We start from the raw sequence: 17,816 nt of genomic DNA, 5'->3' as shown, positions 1-17,816 counted from the left end.
CTATCTTGCAGTACCAGTTCACTTGTCACTTGTAGCTTCTAGATCCGTAGCAAGCAGACCTGAAGGGACTGATGAATATCTCTTTCTGAGTAAACAGGTGTTTCTTCCCCTGGAAAAATCAGAGGTGATGCTGCAGGTGCTCTCAGATAAGTCAGCAGTGTCCACCTGTGTTGGAGGGCCTTAAAAGCTGACCTTGCACTGCAGAGTAACCAGCAAGCAAGGTGATGCCAAGCTGTCAGTAGAAACTACTCCATCAGAAATCATCTGGCTTTGTGTCTCTGTACAGATTTTGTTGCTTAAAGATAAAGACATGCATTGGTTTTGTGTTTTGACCTGGCTTTCATTGGTAGCTTCTCCAGTGCCCTTGAATTTCTCCTCCTCTTGACTTTTGCCACTCTGAGCAGTGTTCAGCTGCTCCTTGTCCTGCAGGCTGGGAGCCCTGGGTGTGATCCAAATGCAGTAAGAAGTCAGTGCCAGAAAGGAGTGTGGTATGAATCCTTACAAGAGATTTTGCATGAGAAGGCACTTGGACACAGAACTGGCTGACTTGGAGTCAGAGTAATTTGCTATCCCTTAGTAGCACAAACTACACAGTTAAGCAACAAGGTTGTAACTGAGACTGATAGTGCATGTGGGGTTTATAGCAATGAAGGAAGACATCTGCCATGCAGAGGTGCTGTGGGATTTTTTTTGTTTGTTTGTTTCTTTTCTGTGGGCAGAAAAAAATCTCCCCTTTTCTGAGCTTCCCTTGTGAAAAAGGGATTTAAATACCTGGGCATATTGATTGAGCTGAGAGGGGCAGAGTAGCATCTTCCTCATTGTCCTTGGCCCAGGACCCACTTTTCTCCTGTCCAACCTGTTTACTTCTGAGATGTCCCTGTTCTCAAATAAAAAGGTTTAGCAAGGCAGGAGTGTTCTGGAGCTGAAGGATTGCTGCATGCTTTCCTGAGAGAGCCTAATCGGAGGACAGAATGAAAGGAGGGGGAGGTATTGAGCCCTGACTGCTTTAATTTTTTGTGCTCCAAGGAGATGTGCTGCAGGAGCTGGTCTGATTGAGTTGCTGTGGTGCCTGGGAGGCTCTGGGTAGAGATGAAAAGCTAGTTGTGGGATACAGACAGCAAATTCTTCAGTTCCAGGACAGGTTTGATAGAAAAGGCCTGTTCTGGGAGTCTGTCCAGATGAGAAGGCTTTGCAGACAGATATTTTTGGGAGAAGGCAGGTGCCAGACATCCTGCAGAGAGGGCTTCCCTGGAGCTTCAGCCCATCACCAGTCTCCCTGCTGCTTATGGTCACAAGCACCTCTGCAAGCAAACCCTGGGTTGGCTCCTGGCAGGGATTCTCCAGCAAGGGTAAATTAAGTGTCTCAAATGAGCGTCTCATTGCATCTCTGCCATGACTTTTGGTCTGTGTCACTGTGGCTGTTGAGCTGCAGAACCCCCAGCCATTTGTTAAGGATGTGGTGTGGGAAGGCTTGATCAGTGCAGCTTTTGCTCCGAGGTGGCTTGGCTGTTCTCCAGACTCAAGAGACTATCCGGAGGACACCGGACTTGTGGATATGTTTGCCATGCCCATCTGCATGCATTCAGGAGCTCAGAAAGTCCCAAGCCCTGAGGTCCAGAGATGTTTTCTCATGGTGGGGAAAATACGATCAAGCTGCCTATGCCATGTCCATCTACATGTCAATAATGGCTCTTAAAAGACCTAACGCTTTGTGCTTGGTTAGGTCATGAGGTCACTAGGTGTGAAATGCTCTCTTTCACTGAGGTTTAGCTTTCTTAGACTGCATGTGCCTGTGGAAGAGCTCCTGGCAGAGGAGCTGCCCATCTTGTACACAGGAGGTCTTTCCTGTGTGGATGAGCAGGAAAATGTTTCCTGCTTTACTGTAAACATCTTTTCCTCTGAAGTGATGTTTTGCATTTCTTGCACCTCCAAAGAAGACCTATCCGGAAGACTTACAGCCTTTTCCTTTCTTCCTCCCATGGTGTAGGAATGTGTATCTTGCTACTGCATGTTAAGAAGGAATTAATGATACTAAAAATTCTCGGTCTCTTACAATGTATGAACTGTGGTTACGGGATGTAGCTGGAACCGGTGAAATCTTCTCAGGTCAGACTGCTCCCTTGTTGTTTTGACTCCACCTATGGCAACTCCAGACAGGCAGAGATGAACTGAAAAAGCCCTGTGGGCTCTGGTGGCATGGAGGAAACCTTCCTGTTTGGATCTATGCCCTTGGAGGGGCAGAGGTGGCATTACCCACTCTTACAGCTGCAGAGCAGCTACATGAGCTTTAGCATAGTGCTCAGGGTTGGGAGTGGATGCACACATGTATGCCTACACATATGCTATACACATGTGCTTAGTGAGGCATCAACCTCTTGTGCTCCTTGGGTGAGCTGACAGGATACTTGTGGCTGCATTTCTTTTGTGTTGGTAATGCATTCCCAGAGATCCTGTAGGATTTGTCCCATAGGAAGTGACTGAAGACAGTCTCGGATGGTTTGGTAGATTGGTGGACAAGGCATATTTGCTAATGCAGCCAGGAGAACATGAGTGGCTTTCTTCCTTGCCATACTTCTTTGCCACTGTCCTAAACCCCCAGGATGAGGATGCACCTGTGGCTGTGATGAGGCACTCAGCGGAGGAAAAATTTAGATAGTTTGAAATACCTTCTACCAGCTGAATCTCAAACCTAACACTCAGGTTTCTTTTCTCTTTTAAAACCTCTTTGACACAGAGGTAACCCCAGATAATTTTCTCGATAGTGCTCGGTGTAGGGGAAGGCTCTTATCTGCATCCCATAACCTGTGAGCATCAGGGCAGGTCACAGTAGTATGGCAAGGACCTTGAAGTGTTTACCACAAATGTAGTCGTTTGATGGAAGCAAGTAGCTTTAATAGGGTTTTATACTGGTAGATCTCTTGCTGAGAGCACTTAAAATGCTGTATGCACTGAGCAAATGTTGACTGATACATTTGCCACTTGAATGTTGCACCAGGAACAGCTACTAGGTGGATTTTGGGTGCAGAGACCTCCCTAAAAGGCTCTTCTTTTTCCAGCAGCTGTGATGCAATGAGTTCAATATCTGCGTAGGAGCAGTGAAAAAATGGGTGGGTAAATGGTTAGGTGAAAAAAACCCACCTCTAAACAACAATGTAGTTGCTTAACTAGCAATGAGCGCTTACCTCTGCAAAATCCACACTTTAGCCTGAGCTGCTTAATACAGTAATCCCATTTTAGATCAGGATATTGTTTTACTCACCACCTTTGCCCGTCCTTTGATTCCTACAACCCAGATGGAATGGTATGGAGCTTGACCTAATAGTTTTCCAGGCACCACGTACTGCTTCCCTGGACAGTGAGGCTCCTCCAAATTACAGCCCTGATCTTGCAGGTCCCATGTGTCTCTGTGAGATGGGAACCAGCTGTAGATTTTGCTGATGGCAGGGATCCTGCTGAGCAGGGAAAGTTTATCCTGGGCCTTTAAAGCTGAGTAGAAACCAGAGAGAGAGCAGCTTGAGAAGGGAATAGGAATTCAAATGCACTCCCTGCCTTTTCTCCTTTTTCTCTTAAACTTTCCCTTGAGGAAGGTGTTTGCAGGCTCAGGCAAGCCTCCAGGCACTGGGCATGGAGCATGGGATGTGGAAAGGGAGGTGAACTATGTTTGCTTTTACTCCCCAAGCTGCTGTACAAACAGAAGTGTGGTGACTAATACACCAGACCCTTTTAATGCTGCAGTTTCCCAAGAATTGAATGTGCATCTCCACACTCGATGGAGCCAGCCTGAAGCACAGTCACATGGACAATGCTGGGAGCGGTGCAAGTGCAGAAGCTTGCCCTTTGGTGGGATTTTGAGCTGGATGCCATCCTTTTAATATCTGCCCTCTGCTCCCTGCTGTCTGGATAAAAGGTGCTGGGTATCGGGCCGAACAGTGGTTTTACCGGGAAATGAGCTGAGCCTGGGAGAGCTCCTTTCCTGCAAATGCTCCTGGCTCCTGTCCAGCATAATGTGCCTGTAAAAATTACCTTTCTCACTGGGAGCATCACGTAGCACTTGAGACCTCACCCTGCACAGTAGCAGGGCCTTTTCAGCTTGTCACGTGCTTTGCTCCCCTTTGAGTCAGAAAGCTGTATGTTGGCTGTCATGCCCTGAGTTTTCTTGCCCGTTGAGCTTTCCTTCCCTCCTGCTGTTTGCATTTTGGCAAAAGGAGGAATATTCCTTGTTGACTGGGCTCTGAGCGTAACCCATCTCTCTTAGCAGAGAAGTGCCAGGGTGGATTGCCTCTTTCTCAATGTATTTTTAGACAGTGGTTTTCCTAGCGAGTTTGGTGAGATAATGCCTTGACCATCCTTGCTGCTGTGAGGATCCCATGAGGTGGGATGAGCTGGCCAGTCTCTGGTTCCTCTGAGCTTGATGGCCTAATCTTGTTGCCTTCTGCTAGTGATACTTAAAAGTCTGAACTCACACATCTGGTCCTGAAGGTTGCAGACAGTACTGCCCCTCCCTGCTTATCAGGTCTTTACTCTTAAAATGCTGTCCCACCCTTTGGGATCACTGGTAATACCAATCCAATTCACCTTTTTCTCCTACTGCAATCCTGGTATGGCCACTCTAAGCTTGCCTTTGATCTTGATTTGTTTTGTTACACACTTGTCATGAAAATCTCATGATGCAGTGGTTCTGGCAGAGACCTCTCTTTGTAAAAGCATGGCAGAGCTGCAGCTGAGGAAACTTAAGGGGATGGAGGAGAAGGCTGAAGAGAGAGCAGAGGGTCTGTATTTCTTGGAGTAGGTTGCTCCAAAGCTGATGAGGCCACATGCAGAAGCTTGTCCTGTACTGATGCTGCGGGCTGTTTGCTCAGTCTGGTAAACATGTGCCATTGCCTGGTATTAACCTCCACAGAGATGAGCAAATGTCAGGGAGCAACTTCTTGGCTGTTTTGGTCAGCTGCACTCGGGGTGCGTATCTCCAGGTGCCAGTGTGTTGGGTGCTGAGCTGTAGGGCCAGACTTTTGGGTTTGAAAAGTTGCTTACACACAGCATTGTTTACTTCTGCTGCAATGCTCATCCCCTGACTCCTTTCGGCACTGGGAATTCAGCTTGCATGGTCTTATGGGCTTGGGGGAGACCAGGCTGTGGACTTCAGTTATCTTTTTTTGCAAGATTTCTTTGTGAGCTTTGCTGCCCAGCCCCACTGAAGGAGCTACTCATTGACACAGCTGCTGAAACAGGGGCAAGGAGGGCAGATTCCTGCAGTGCCTGAGCATTCGGTCTCTTTGCACTTTACAGGACTTTTGAGTTACTTAAAATTTCTGCTGTTACATTTCCTTTTGGGATGCTGTGTGCTGACAGCACACACGGAGAAAGAAGGAGCTTCAGTATGTTGGCTGCACAGATTGCAGAGCTCAAGATGCCAGCATCTCGATGCTAGCTCAAGATGCCACCAGTGAAAAGTCCTTGACTGGGGTTTGTCTTTGCTCTCATGTAGTGAAACATACCGTGGCAGGATTGCCTGCTGGACAGGGCCCGCATCTTTCCATCCTGATGCACTGTGAAATCTCGGGCATGGTTATTGGGCACTAGAATCGTGCAGCTTGGTAGTGCCGTTTTCCAGCTGTAGGGGGGACCATGGTGAGGAACACTCAGTGGGTTGTCACCTAAGGGGTCCAGTGTTCTAAAACTAGGTGCTGATTTCTGGGGGTTCTTGCAGGCCTGTTGGGAGGTGGTGGGTCATTTTTCTGCTCTCTGGGACTGCAGGAGGTAGTTGGCAGTAAGGTCTGCATGCAGAACTTGGAGGCAGTACACTGTGTCCATCAAGGCTTGGGGAAAAGAGGCAGCAGGAGGCACCTAGGACTTGTCTATGGGCTGCCAATTGCTTTCCTTGTTGGGAATCCACTGGGAGAATTGCCGTTTTAGTGCTGGCTGACGTGGAGCTACGGTGTGTCCCTGTGTAAGGAGATTGAATCAGGGATGGGCTCTGGCTCTGGGATGTCTGGTACAACCTGTGTTTGTTTTCTGCCCAGGATGCCTTCAGTGATCTTGCCTTGTTCTTCTATGACAAGCATGGTGGGGAACTGATTGCGGTTTTGTGGAAACCTTCAAGCTTTCAGCCTCAGCCTTTTAAGGTGAGTTTTTGACTTCTCTTGGAGCTTCATTTTACCTTTGTGCCCTGAAAGACTGGAGGGCTTTTTTTCTGCATTGTAATTGCTTTATCTAACTCTCATCAGCCCCAAAGCCCTTTTGAGAAATGGAATTCATACTTCTGTCCCTTAGAAAGGGTGAAACCCAGACAAAGTTGTGGCCTGTGCCCCAATTGTCAGCAGAGCTGAGAAGGGAACATGTGTCCCTGGACAAACTCCTGCACCATAATCATGGGTCAGAACAGAACTGTCTGTTCCATGTGCTCTTCTTTAGTCCCCTCCTTGGAGATGGGCGATGTCTAACTTGCCAGAGGCATTTGATAGGTGTAGCAGGCTGTCCCATTCTTGTGGCTTTGAGTGTCTTACCCAGGAATACCCGACCTGTAAGAAGGTGGGGCAGCAAGCCTAGATTCGGTGTCCAAGTCTTATCAATGAATGGAGATATTTTCCAGCTATACTGTGTGGGCTGGCAAGCTCTAGAGGGTGGTTAAGCTAGGTGTGAGGCATGCTGGAGTGATTCATGCTGCTTTCTATGAAGGAAAGACGCAAAGAAACCGGTTACTCATGGCTCAGAGTTGGCAGCCCAGGCTCTGCTGCTGTCAGACTCTGGGTGATTTATCTCCCTTGTCTTCATGGCTGAAGGGCATTGGCCATTCAGCCTAGCTGCAGTTGTGAAGCCTAGTTATTCACAGTGGTGAAATGAGAGGAGGAGATGTTGCATCTGAGCTGAGTGTGGCTTGATGAAACATGAGATTTTGGTTTTTTGCTTTAGTGGAGCCAAGGATGTCTTTCCACTCAAGGTCTTGGCACCCACCAAAGAGCAGAGCAGAGCCTAGGCAGCTCTTAGCAATGTTATGGCATGGTCTGTTTTGCATACCCCATCTGCTGTGCTTACAAAGGCTCTACCATGCATCTGTGCACTCTTCCCATCTCCACTGTGCCCCTGGCCACTACTTCTCTCCCTCCCTTGTGGTCTTTGGGACCCCAAAAGAGGCTTGAAGGCCCACTCTTGCACTTTGTTAGCTCTAATAATGAGCACTGATGGTGTTGAGAAGTGAAGCCTAGAAAATTGGGTGGTGGTGGTGTGGCAGGAGAGCAATTTACTTCACTTATTTGGGGCTTGCAGAGGTTATGAAGTAGCTCTGAGCAGGTGCTCCCATTTGTGCAATATTTGTGTGTGACGTGCAGGTCTCCAACATGAAAGGAAGGATGGTGACAACTCTGAACAACAAGCTGGTCTGCATTCCCAACGTGGAGGCAATTCTGGAGGACTTTGAGGTTTTGGGAGAAGGCCTGGTCAAAAGAGTGGAAGCTCGTACAGAGAAATGGACTATCTGAGGCCACTGAGAGGTGTCAGAGGGGTCCTGTCCTGAATCAGTTTGTTCACTCTGGGACTGTTCCTTCCTATAATTCAGTCCTAGGAAAGGCTTTTGGCTTTTTGAATCCCAGGACTGTGTGTTTTACTCTTATTTATCTTTATATACCTTGCTCAGAAAAGCGATGGGACCTGTTACTGTTTTCAAGAATGTTTTGTATTTTGAAGAAAATATAAAGATGGGATAAAGTTTTTGAAAGTGTTCCTGTTCATTGCAGGAAACAAAGCTGTGTTCATATGAAAATGTCAAGGCCTGAAAATTCTGGCTGTAGTGTGTATTGGGAAGGCAGCGTCCTGGTTCAATAGACAGTGTAGAGCAGCTGCTGTTATTCTAGTGGTTAGCAAAACCAAACAAACACTGAGCCATTCAAAAATGACCAGGTTATTCCCCTCTTCTCAGCCCTGGTGCCCTGGTGAGACACATCTGACATGCCGTGTTCAGTGCAGGGCTCCCCAGTAAAAGACATGGACACACTGGGCTGTGTCCATGTCTCTGAAAGGTGATAAAGACAATAAAGGGGTTGAAACCTCTGTTATAGAAGCACAAGGGATATGTCATGCAAGAGCTGGGCTTTTTCAGTGTGGAGAAGAGAAGGTCTAGGAGGATCTTACCAGTGTGTTTAAGTACCTGATGGGGGTGTAGAGAAGATGGAGCCTGGCTTTTCTGTCATGGCCAGTGATGGGATGAGAGGCATAGATTAGAATGCAGGTAATTCTACTTAAAACACTTTTTTTTTTTCTTTTTTTTCTTTTTTTAACCATGAGGGTGGGTTGAACTTGGACACAAGATGCACAGGCAGGTGGTGGAGTCTCCGTCCTTGGTAGTATTCAAAGCCCAACTGGACATGGTCCTGGGCAGCCTGCTCTAGGTGACCCTACTCTGAGCAGGGGTGTTGGATTATTTATCTTGTGTGAAATGGTCATGGAGACTCCTGATGAAGAAAGAAAGAAATAAGAGGGAGGGAATGCACTAGTCCCATCCCGTTTTCTGATGGAGGCAGCACACATGTTCCAACAGCAAAGCAGTGGTGAATCACATGTGGAGTAAAGAAAGCAGACTTCATGACAACAGATAATTGCAAAAACCAAAAGCAGATCAAGCTTGGAACGGCAAGTGGATGTTCGGGCAGTTTGACAACTGTGGACTCTTGTTGCGTGGTAAGGAACATTTTGGATGGGATGTTAAATCTGTTTCTTCAAGACATACTCGTCTGTCCAGCTGTTGAAAGTGGGTCTGAGGCTTTGTGGAGGAGACTCACAGCTTGTTTTTCAAAGGTTTTCTTTGAAGCATTTGAAAGCAGGATGTGACAGAGATGTGGCACTGGGCTGATGCTGTCTACTTGGTCCCCATTAGTCCAGTGTTTGGAGGCACATTGTGTCCTACGGGATAGATACATGTGTGCAGCATTCCTGGCTTTGGGATATATCTGCTATATTAAAACCACAAGAAATGTTTTTCTCTCTTCTCCATGCTGGTGCCTGAAGAAGGGTGTAGGTGAAATCCTTTGCCTGCAAGAGCTTTTTGAGTACACCTAAACTGAAAACATCAAAGGCACTTAGTGGGCAAAACAAGATATCAAACCTGAGAAGAAAGCATCACTTTTTGTTGCTACCCTGACCCCTGCAGCCTAAGAAGCTGCTGACAGGTCCATTAGCAAACAAGATGCAGGCAGCGATTTCGACAGATTTCAGAAGCAGTTAATTAGGGATTAATTTTTAAGCTTCTCTTTGTTCTCTTTTGTCATCCTCTAGACATTGGAATCGCCCAGTCTGCCTTCACTGATCGCTGTAATTTTCCTTAGCTGTCAGATTCTTCCTGCTTTTTGTGCCTATCTGCCTTTGCTCTGAACATGCAGTTTGACATCAGGATCCTGTATATTTGCCCATGCAAGTGTTGGACAACACTCAAGTTGCTGTACTGGTTGCTTGTGCCAGAGCTCTGCCCCTTCCCTCCACGGCCTGTCCTGCCCTTGCTTTCCCCACTTCCTCTTGCTGTGTGTTGCAGATGTAAATGGTTTTGGGCTGGGGAACTCTCCTTGCTGTGTGTATCTGTCTGTACTTTTCCTTAAGGCAGAGCTGTGTGCTGAAGCCTGCATTAGCTTGCAGGGAAGCAGAGCTCCTCCAGCCTCCCGCTGCACCAGGTGGACTGGAAGATCCTGCTCCCCTTTCCCCAGGCTTGTTATGAGATGTGGTCCCTCACTGCATATTTCCTGCCTGGGAATATTCACGGAGAGACAGTCTCTGCTTTTGCAGCTGAGCAGTGCTGTAATCCCCCTGCCCTGCCCTCAGCCCAGCCCCTGCGGTGGGGCAGCTTGTGGGGTATGTGGAGTATATACCCTGTAGGGGTAGCCCTGCAGCACCTCTGCTTTTATCTGCTTCTGTTACGCTGTCAGGTATTGTGTTGCTACTACTTTTCCTTTTTGCCTTTAAAAAGACATCAGACTGTAGCTTCAAGCTACACTGTACTGGATCCCCTCTCTGCTCCTCCGTCACTGGGTCAAACACCACAGTGTGCAGAAAGGGCCAGGAAGTGTCCAGGCTAGCTTTCTGCAAAAATAACGACGCCACGTTAACTGATGATAAATGAACTCACTCATAACCAAACCCTTGTACAAGTACCAACCTGCTAGTGTTTCACAAGGTAACACCATTGTGCTTAGCAGCCAGATGTGAGCCTAGGTCAGGCCTGTGCTGCAGGTGTTTCCTGGTCTAAAGGTCCATGTTGGTGACAGATACTGGTATCTCAGCAAAGGCCTTGGAATAAATGCACTTAAGACGGGCAAAACTGACCACTGCTAACCCAGCTTACATCACCTGGAGGGCCTACATCTGTGTCAATAAAAGTTCCTTGAGTAACATGTTATCCCAGCTGTGCTGGCAGTGCTCCTCATGTTGCCAGAGCCATGGTTGATCCACAGGCTCCTGCCTCTTTCAGAGGAAGAGTAACTCCTCAACAGCCCTAATTCCCCGATATCCAAATATTTGAAGGCACCTTCAAGCCATTCAGGAGCCCTTGTTTGTACAGTCAAACATTGCAAATGTTCTGGCTTATATCATCTGCTGATGTCAGACCCCTGTGGCCAATGTGCGTGCACAAAGCCATCTTGGAGTGTAGCTGGAAAGCCTGGGGATGCTCTTAGGGACAGGGTGTTGGTGCTATTTGACCTACCAAGCAACAGTTGCTATCCAAAGCAAAACAAAAGCACGTCTGTCCCAGGAGCAGAGGGTCCCTGTGCTTCTAAGTGGACTGGAAGGCAAAATACAAAGGAAAGGGGTGTCTCAGGTACACAAGAGATGACAAGTGAGATCTCAGTTGAAACTTCATCTGTTGCCTGATTTACTGCTCTTGGTGCACTGTGACTAATTTCTATTGTGAAAGCTGGGGTAGGGCCTGGGTTATTCAGAACACGTTTGTTCGACAACCTGTGCTAGGCTTCCACTTCCAGAGCAGTGTGTGGGCACCGCTTGCAGGTGTTTGCTTAGCTGTGGTCCCAGCTGTAAACAAGAGCTGTACAAACACGGAGCTGCCCTGGAGAGCCCATGCCATGTCATGTTGCAAGAGGTGGGACAAGGGGAGAGGGAGGGAAGCGCCAGAGCTGAGGTGCAACAGGCTTTGCCGCGCTGCTACCGTGTTGATTTTGCGAAGCTACCTTCAAAGCTCTGTGCAGCGAGTCCTGTGCATGGGGGGCGAGCGCAAACAGGGAGGCGTTTCCAAATGGAAGGCTGGGCTGGAGTGACATCGATAGGCTTAGCGGATGGATGGGGTCAGCCAAGACAGGGCTTGGTGATCTGCTTTCTAGTAGATCTTTCCAAAAGCTGGTGCGTTCTCCTCCTCCTTCACCTGAGCCACCCATTGGACAGCTTTCTTCTAAAAGGATAAGCTCATGCTTTGCGAGAATGCTCTATGAAAAAGCAGTTATTGGGAAGCAGCTGGTGCTGGCTCAGGAGAAAGGGTTACGGATGGAGCTGCTCTTCTGCCACCAGACCACCTGCTTGCCAGGTGCTCTTGATAGCTTGGAGTGGCAATTGCAAGATTTATTAAAGGAAGCTGGGAAAATAAGTTGATGAAGCACAGCTGGGATGGTGGGATGATCAGAACAGGTTGAGTGCTGTGGGGTTTTCCTGCTTGCTGAACCATTCAGCCCTTGCTCATCAGGGCCACTGAGATCTTCTCTGAGGTGGTTTGGGGCCTCTGTGCCTGACTGACTTCAGGCTGATCCCCTGTATGTAGGAACTATGTGTCTCCTGGAAATAAAAGGCACTTGTAGGGAGCATTTTGCTCAGGCACTCACAGTCCCTGGTAAAAGCTAAATTTCCACGGCTGGCTGGGGAAGGAGTGATTGCCTGTTTTTTGTCACAGAAAGAAAGGGACCATCCTCCCCTAGTCTGCTGTTCCCACAGCGGCCATGCTGCTTGGCTGGGGGATGACCTTTTTGCTGGGGTTTCTTTTATCAGGAAAATGCTCTGGACCTGAAGTGATTCCCAGCCAAGGCAGCACCTTTCAGGAAGTGCCGATAGCAAAAGCAGCTCTGGCAGGTAGCAGATTTTGAAACGTGGTCTCTCTGGGAAGGCAGAGTGATGCTGCTCAAGGGGTGAGGGTGGCACTTAGCAAGTGCAGGTTGCACCTTGCACCACTGGGAAGGTAAAATCAAAAGGTTAGGTGGGGAATTTAAAAATGGGGTAAATGTTGTGTGCAGAGGGGCTGGGGTTGGGAAAGAGAGGGCAATTTGGTAGTGGGGGAAGTGATGCTGGTCACTGGCACCCCAAGGCTGTGCTAGGGGAGTAGGAAGGGATTGCAGGTTGCTCAGGCTGTCTGAGCTGGTGCAAAGATGTGGCCTCCAGTGCCATGAAATCTTTGTACCAAACCCAAGCGCTAAAGGCTCAGCAGCCACTACAGAAAAAGAAGCATCAACTGTGAGTGTGGTGGAGAGGTGCTGCATGGCTGGTGATGTTGTGGTGGGCTCCTGCAGAAGAATGAACTGGGGATGCATCAAGGATCTCCCCATTACTCCACCTTCCTGCTGAACATCATGACCGGGTTCAGCAAACTTGCTGCCTTTTCCCAGCAGAGTGTGAGAGAGGGGGGATCTGCTCCTCAGGGCTTCATTTGCAGTCACTAATGAAGGTGCCAAGGTCTTGTGTTTGCCATGAGTGGGCACACAAACACTCATGTGTTGTGCTGGTGGCTTCTGCGCTGCCAAAGGTACCAGACAGACCGTTCCTGTTCATGTTCCTTCTGGATGTGCTTGGAAAGGCTGGGGGAGGTGCCAGCAGGAGCGTGGGACAGTGTTGATTTATTAGCTGGAATCTCCCTTTTGGCTAAATCACCTGTTGTTTCCATGCATATTACAACACTGAGGATCACAGTGTCTGGGAAGTAGACTAAGCAGTGGCTCTGCTGGGCTGTGAGTCTGTAGCTTGCCGGATCTTCTTTGCCAAAACACTTGGTAGCCAAGCTTGGTTTTGCTGAATGCTGGCCTGCTTCATGTTAACACAGGGTGAGACTATGGTCATGGCCTGGAGTTGCTGCCGTGGGGTAACCATGTCCTTCTGCATGCTTGGAGACCCTGGTGGTATTACAGGGCAAGTGATGTATTGTTGGTGGGCAGCCAGCTCCCTGGTGACACCAGGGAGCAGCAGACCCCCTCCTGTAGCAAGGACATCACACCCTGCCCCCCATCCCAAACCAAAGCCAGAGTGCAGAGGGCAGGTGATGTCTTTCCTCCACCCAGTGGGATCAGGGCTCACAGGACAGGACTGCCTGGAATAAGGGGTGTCCTACAGTGCAGGGCTGAGCCAGCTCTGGTTGTTAGGTCTTGTGTGGTGGGGATTATCTTTGCTAAAGGCTCAGTCAGGAGGAATAATGGGCAACTGAATCCCAGGCTCCCTCCTAAGCCAGCCTGGGGCTGCAGAAGGGTAGCCCTCCTCCCACAGCTGCAACACCAGGACCTCTTCCCTTCCTGCCCTGGCAGTCCCACCCCAAGGACCATTCTTTTCCCCTATGTTTTTCAAACTAGACCTCTGTGTCCCTCCTTTGCCTAGACACAGGGCAATATATTACCCTGTCTTATACCTGCCCTATGCCTTATATTTATATAGGTATGCATGCATCTTCTCTTTTTTTGGGGTACCTGTTGGGGGAAGGTGAGGTGTTGGGGAGCCACATACCTTTCCCTGGCATGGGTAGCTGGGGGACTGATGGCCTGTGCCACTCCATCATCAGCTGGTACTGAAGAGCGAGGGCTCCCACTCTCCATCCCTGCAGCTCCGTCCCCCAGCCCCTTTTGACACGGGCGAAAGCAATTCCCTGGGTGAGTAATGCTCACAGTTCCTGCCCTGTGACGGTGATGTTTTTCATCAGGAACTGCAATTTGTTTGGTGACAGTAATTTGCTGCAGCCCATCACAAATAGGCAATAAGATACTTTCCTTGCCCTGAAGCACCGACGGTTGTAGGGAGGCAGGATGAGGCATGGAGAGCATGAGTGGCAGCCAAGGAAGGAGCGTCGGTGGGAGCCCAGGGTCTGGGGGAGGGATGGGGTGGTACATCACAGCCATGGATCCTGGAATGACCCCGAAAATGGGGGGAACCTGTCCCTGTTGTCTGAGGCAGGAGGATGGCTTCTTGCTCACGCTGGGACCATTCCCCTGCTGTGGACATGGACCTCATCTTAGCCCTCATCTTAGCCCTCAACTTAGCCCTCAACAAAAGCATTCAAAAGCATGTTTGGCACCCTCTGCTTGCCCCAACGATGTGCTGTCCATCCCAAGGTGTGACTGTGGCACTGATGCTGCCACTGTGCTGGGGAAAAGCATTGACCTTTTCCAGACCTGTGCTCCCTGTCATGCTTACACCATTTCCCCCAGGCAGCAGCCATTTCCCCATCTCCCTGGGGCCAGGGTGGGGGATAACCTGGCAGTTTCCCTGCATGGCTGCGCTCTTTGCCACCTGTATGTGAAAAGCGCTATAAGAATGGCATTACAGCCATGGTCTGGCAGTGCTGGGACGCGGCTGCCTTTATTTTTCTGTCTCAGCTGGCTGATGTGAGGCTTGTCGAGGTGATGGGGCCAAAGCCACAGGGTGAGCTGCTGGCAGGGCTGGGAGCAGGGACATGGCTCCAGCTGCTGTCACCCCTTCTTCTAATAAGTTAACACTGCCTAGAGGCTTTGCAGACTGGGAAGAGCAGCGTGGCATTTCACAGACAGCTTGTTCCTGAGCATGGAAATATTTCCACGTGCCTGCTGCTGTGCCTGAAGAATAACGTTCAAAGCTGCCAAGAGGGTTTTCTTCCAAGGAGGGTGGGATTGCCAGCACTCGGGAGTGACCCAAGATAAACTATCAGCCCATAACACACTTCTGCAAGGCCTCTCTGGCACCTCTGGGTGCAGCCGTGGGTCAGCTCTGTGGAAATGGGATGCCGCAAAGCTGCCGTTCCTCCTGTGACGAGGGCAGAAGAGCCCTCCTTGAGCAGAAGGATTTCCCCTGCAAGGCAATTGACCTTGGAAATATAGGGTGGCCTGGCTGCAGTTTTGCACAGGGGAAAATTTATGATGGAGATGGAGAAAACAGCCTGCTCAGCAGTGAACAGCCCTGAATCCACATCTGTAGTGTTTTGGGGATGCAGGATGAGAGATGGAGCCACTGGATGATGCTTCTGGCAGGTCTCAGTGGCAGTGCTGCTGGTAGGATTGGAGAGGGTGGAGGGCACAGAGGCGGCCCGGTGTCCAGTGGGCATTGCAGCAGGTCAGGCTGGCATTAGAAGGGTGCATGGGCTGGCCACCCAGGTCTCAGCTGGCTTCTGTGGCCTGTGAGCCAGGTGCCACCACCACATGCCTCCACTGTGTCATCCCCAGTGCAAACTGGAGAGGGCTGGGCTGCCTCGCTGCTGCCTTATGGGGACAGAGCTGAAATCTGGGGCTTGCAGGCAGCGAGGACATCCTGCTGTCACAGGCACAGGGCAGAGCAGCTGCCCTCCACCTCCTGAACCAGCCCAGCTGCTCCAGCCCGGAGGGGGGCCGCGGTGGCTGGCTCCTGCTGCTGAGGGTGATGCTGAAACCTGGTGGTGAAACTCGGCTGGAGGGCTCACGTGTCTTGAGTTTCATCTGAAACCACAATGCTGTTGGTAGGTTTCTGTGCAAAGAGCAGCAACCTCATTCTGGCTCATGCCAGCACTTCCAGCAAACCTTTATTTAGCAGTATTAGGTTTTGTTCAGGAATTTTGGCTGGGCCATGTGAACTGGCAGGCCTTGCTTGGGCTGGGATTTACAGCTTGAGCTGGTACCCCTGGGGCAAACGGGTCTCGGTGTGAGTCAGGGCAGACATTGGCCATGCCAGCGCATGCGCTGCAGCCCTTGGGAAGGTGTTAATCTAGAAAAAAACCCTCTACAGCCTCCATTGGGAGCTGCTGGAGACAGCAAAGGTGAGTTCACTGCTAGAGCAGCCATTTGGTGCTCCTGAGAGAAGAAAACTGTTATGCTTGTCCCTGAATTGCTGGGGTTTGTGCAGCTCCAGTAAGAAGCTCAGTGTGCACAGCAGGAGTGTTGCAACATGCCGGTGCCAGGGGAGCTGAGGTCTGTTTGAAGATCACCCACATCGAGTTATCAAGAGTACATGGATCCAGGCCATGTGCACTGCCAACAAAAATACCTAACTGGGGAGTGGGGGTGGTGGGCAGAGATGTAGCATCAAGAGGAGCATAGCGCTTGCACTGCCCAAGCTATCTCCGTGCTGCCTTCTGTAGTGTTCTCATCTCCAGCTAAACCCTGGGGCTTAGGGTCACCCTTGCACTGCCTGCTAGGACAGCCTGAACCTGCGTTACCCCAAAAAAGGTCTGCAAAGCCCTGAGAGGAGAACCCGTTGCACTGTGCCCATCCAGCTTGTGCCTTGAGCCCATATGTCCACTTGGCTGGTGAAACAGCTGGGAGAGCTGGAGAGCAGCATTTACCTTCCTATCAGCCTTCTAGGGGGCTGGGTGACCCCTGTCCCATCCTGGGGTGGGAGGAGGGAGGCCCTATCTGGGCTCCTGCATCCTGTGGGCCCTACAAGCGCTGTCATCCCAAATGCCTCTTCTGTGCCCTGCCACATCTCCTGGGACACAGGGGGAAAGGCTGGGAAAAGCAGAGCAGGTGAAAGCTTCTCTCTGCAGCAGCGCAAAGGACACGGGCTGCACCAAGGCTAGGTTTGGGTTTAGTCTTTCCAGCTGGAGTGCAGCAGTAGTGCGAGAAGTTCCTGTATTCATCTTTAATCCACTTGGGATTTCAGGATAACACATCCAAGGAGCGGTCTCCAGTGGACGGTTGGACGCTGCCTGTGCTCTCTACACACAGGTTGTGTCCTGGCTCTGCAGAGAGGTTTGCCCTGACCCCGTTAATCTGAGACTTCAAAGGAGTGTTGCTGAATGTCACACAAGACGTGCAGCTGGGGGAACCACCTATCAGCTGTGCTGTGGTGTTTGCTCCGCTCTGGCTGAACTTGGCTTTCACAGCCCCGGAGGGCTGCGTGCCTCTTACCCCATGGGAAATGCTCCCGCGGCATGAAGTGGCAATGCTAGACTGTCCTCTGCATTCAAGGGGTGTGAAATATCAACTTTACGTTCCTGTCTTAAAGCAGAGATGACTTATGATGGAACTGCATTTGGTCTTACGTGCTCTTTGGTTCAAGGGACCCTTTTCTTTTTCTATTCCTTGTGAGGTGGAACAGCTTAAGCAAAAGGCATGGAGAAGCCCCACGTCCTCTCCACCCCATTCCTCTGTAACCCCACCTATGGGTAATCCCCTTCTCCCAAGGCTTAGCACCCCAGGTCTGAAGCCTGCGCTGTGACCCTGCGATACCCTGGCCGCGTGCTGGGGAAGTGGCCATGCTGGAAGGGTAAGACTGCAGGCACAGGTGGGATGGTTGAGGTGGTGACAGCAAGAAAACGTGCAAAAAAGCAGGGAGTCAGAGAGTTTGTTGGACACCAGGGTGGGGCCATCCCTAGGAGCTGTGAGGATGAACAGACAATCCCTGGTGAGAAAAAGCTCTATGGGCACCTTTTTGAGGTTGTGAGCGCAGTAACACCTATCTGAGGAGGTCATGAAGCCCTAGCTATCTTTTGTGTGCATGTGTTGGCCAATAAATAATTGCTTTACACTGGTGTGGTTCTGAAAGCAAGACCCCCGCCATCAAGCAGGATGGACAGGCTCAGGGTGGGAATTGCTGGGTGTGGAGCTTTTTGACCTGGGTGATGCTAGTGGTCAGCCTTGATGGTTACAGTCCATCTGCCTTGCAGATCTCTGGATGTCAGGGTTTGCTCCACAGGGGTCAGC

At 50.1% G+C, this 17,816-nt stretch overlaps 2 protein-coding genes across 2 annotated transcripts in view; one reads left to right on the top strand and one right to left on the bottom strand.

Moving 5' to 3' along the window:
• Positions 1-7,711, top strand: part of NOL6 (nucleolar protein 6) — a 32,571-nt gene extending 24,860 nt beyond the window's left edge. The window contains exons 25-26 of the mRNA XM_080371147.1: positions 6,021-6,122; positions 7,326-7,711. Of these exons, the coding sequence (XP_080227273.1) occupies positions 6,021-6,122; positions 7,326-7,475 (252 nt within the window). The 3' untranslated portion in view covers positions 7,476-7,711. The remainder of the gene's footprint in view (positions 1-6,020; positions 6,123-7,325) is intronic.
• The window catches only part of UBE2R2 (ubiquitin conjugating enzyme E2 R2), a 214,605-nt gene that overhangs the window by 99,908 nt on the left and 96,881 nt on the right, over positions 1-17,816 (bottom strand). The gene's annotated exons all lie outside the window — the stretch shown is intronic.

This window comes from Falco punctatus (assembly GCF_963210335.1).
Source record: "Falco punctatus genome assembly, chromosome: Z".
In the NCBI taxonomy this organism is placed as follows: domain Eukaryota; kingdom Metazoa; phylum Chordata; class Aves; order Falconiformes; family Falconidae; genus Falco; species Falco punctatus.
This window is presented reverse-complemented; position numbering and strand designations above follow the sequence as displayed.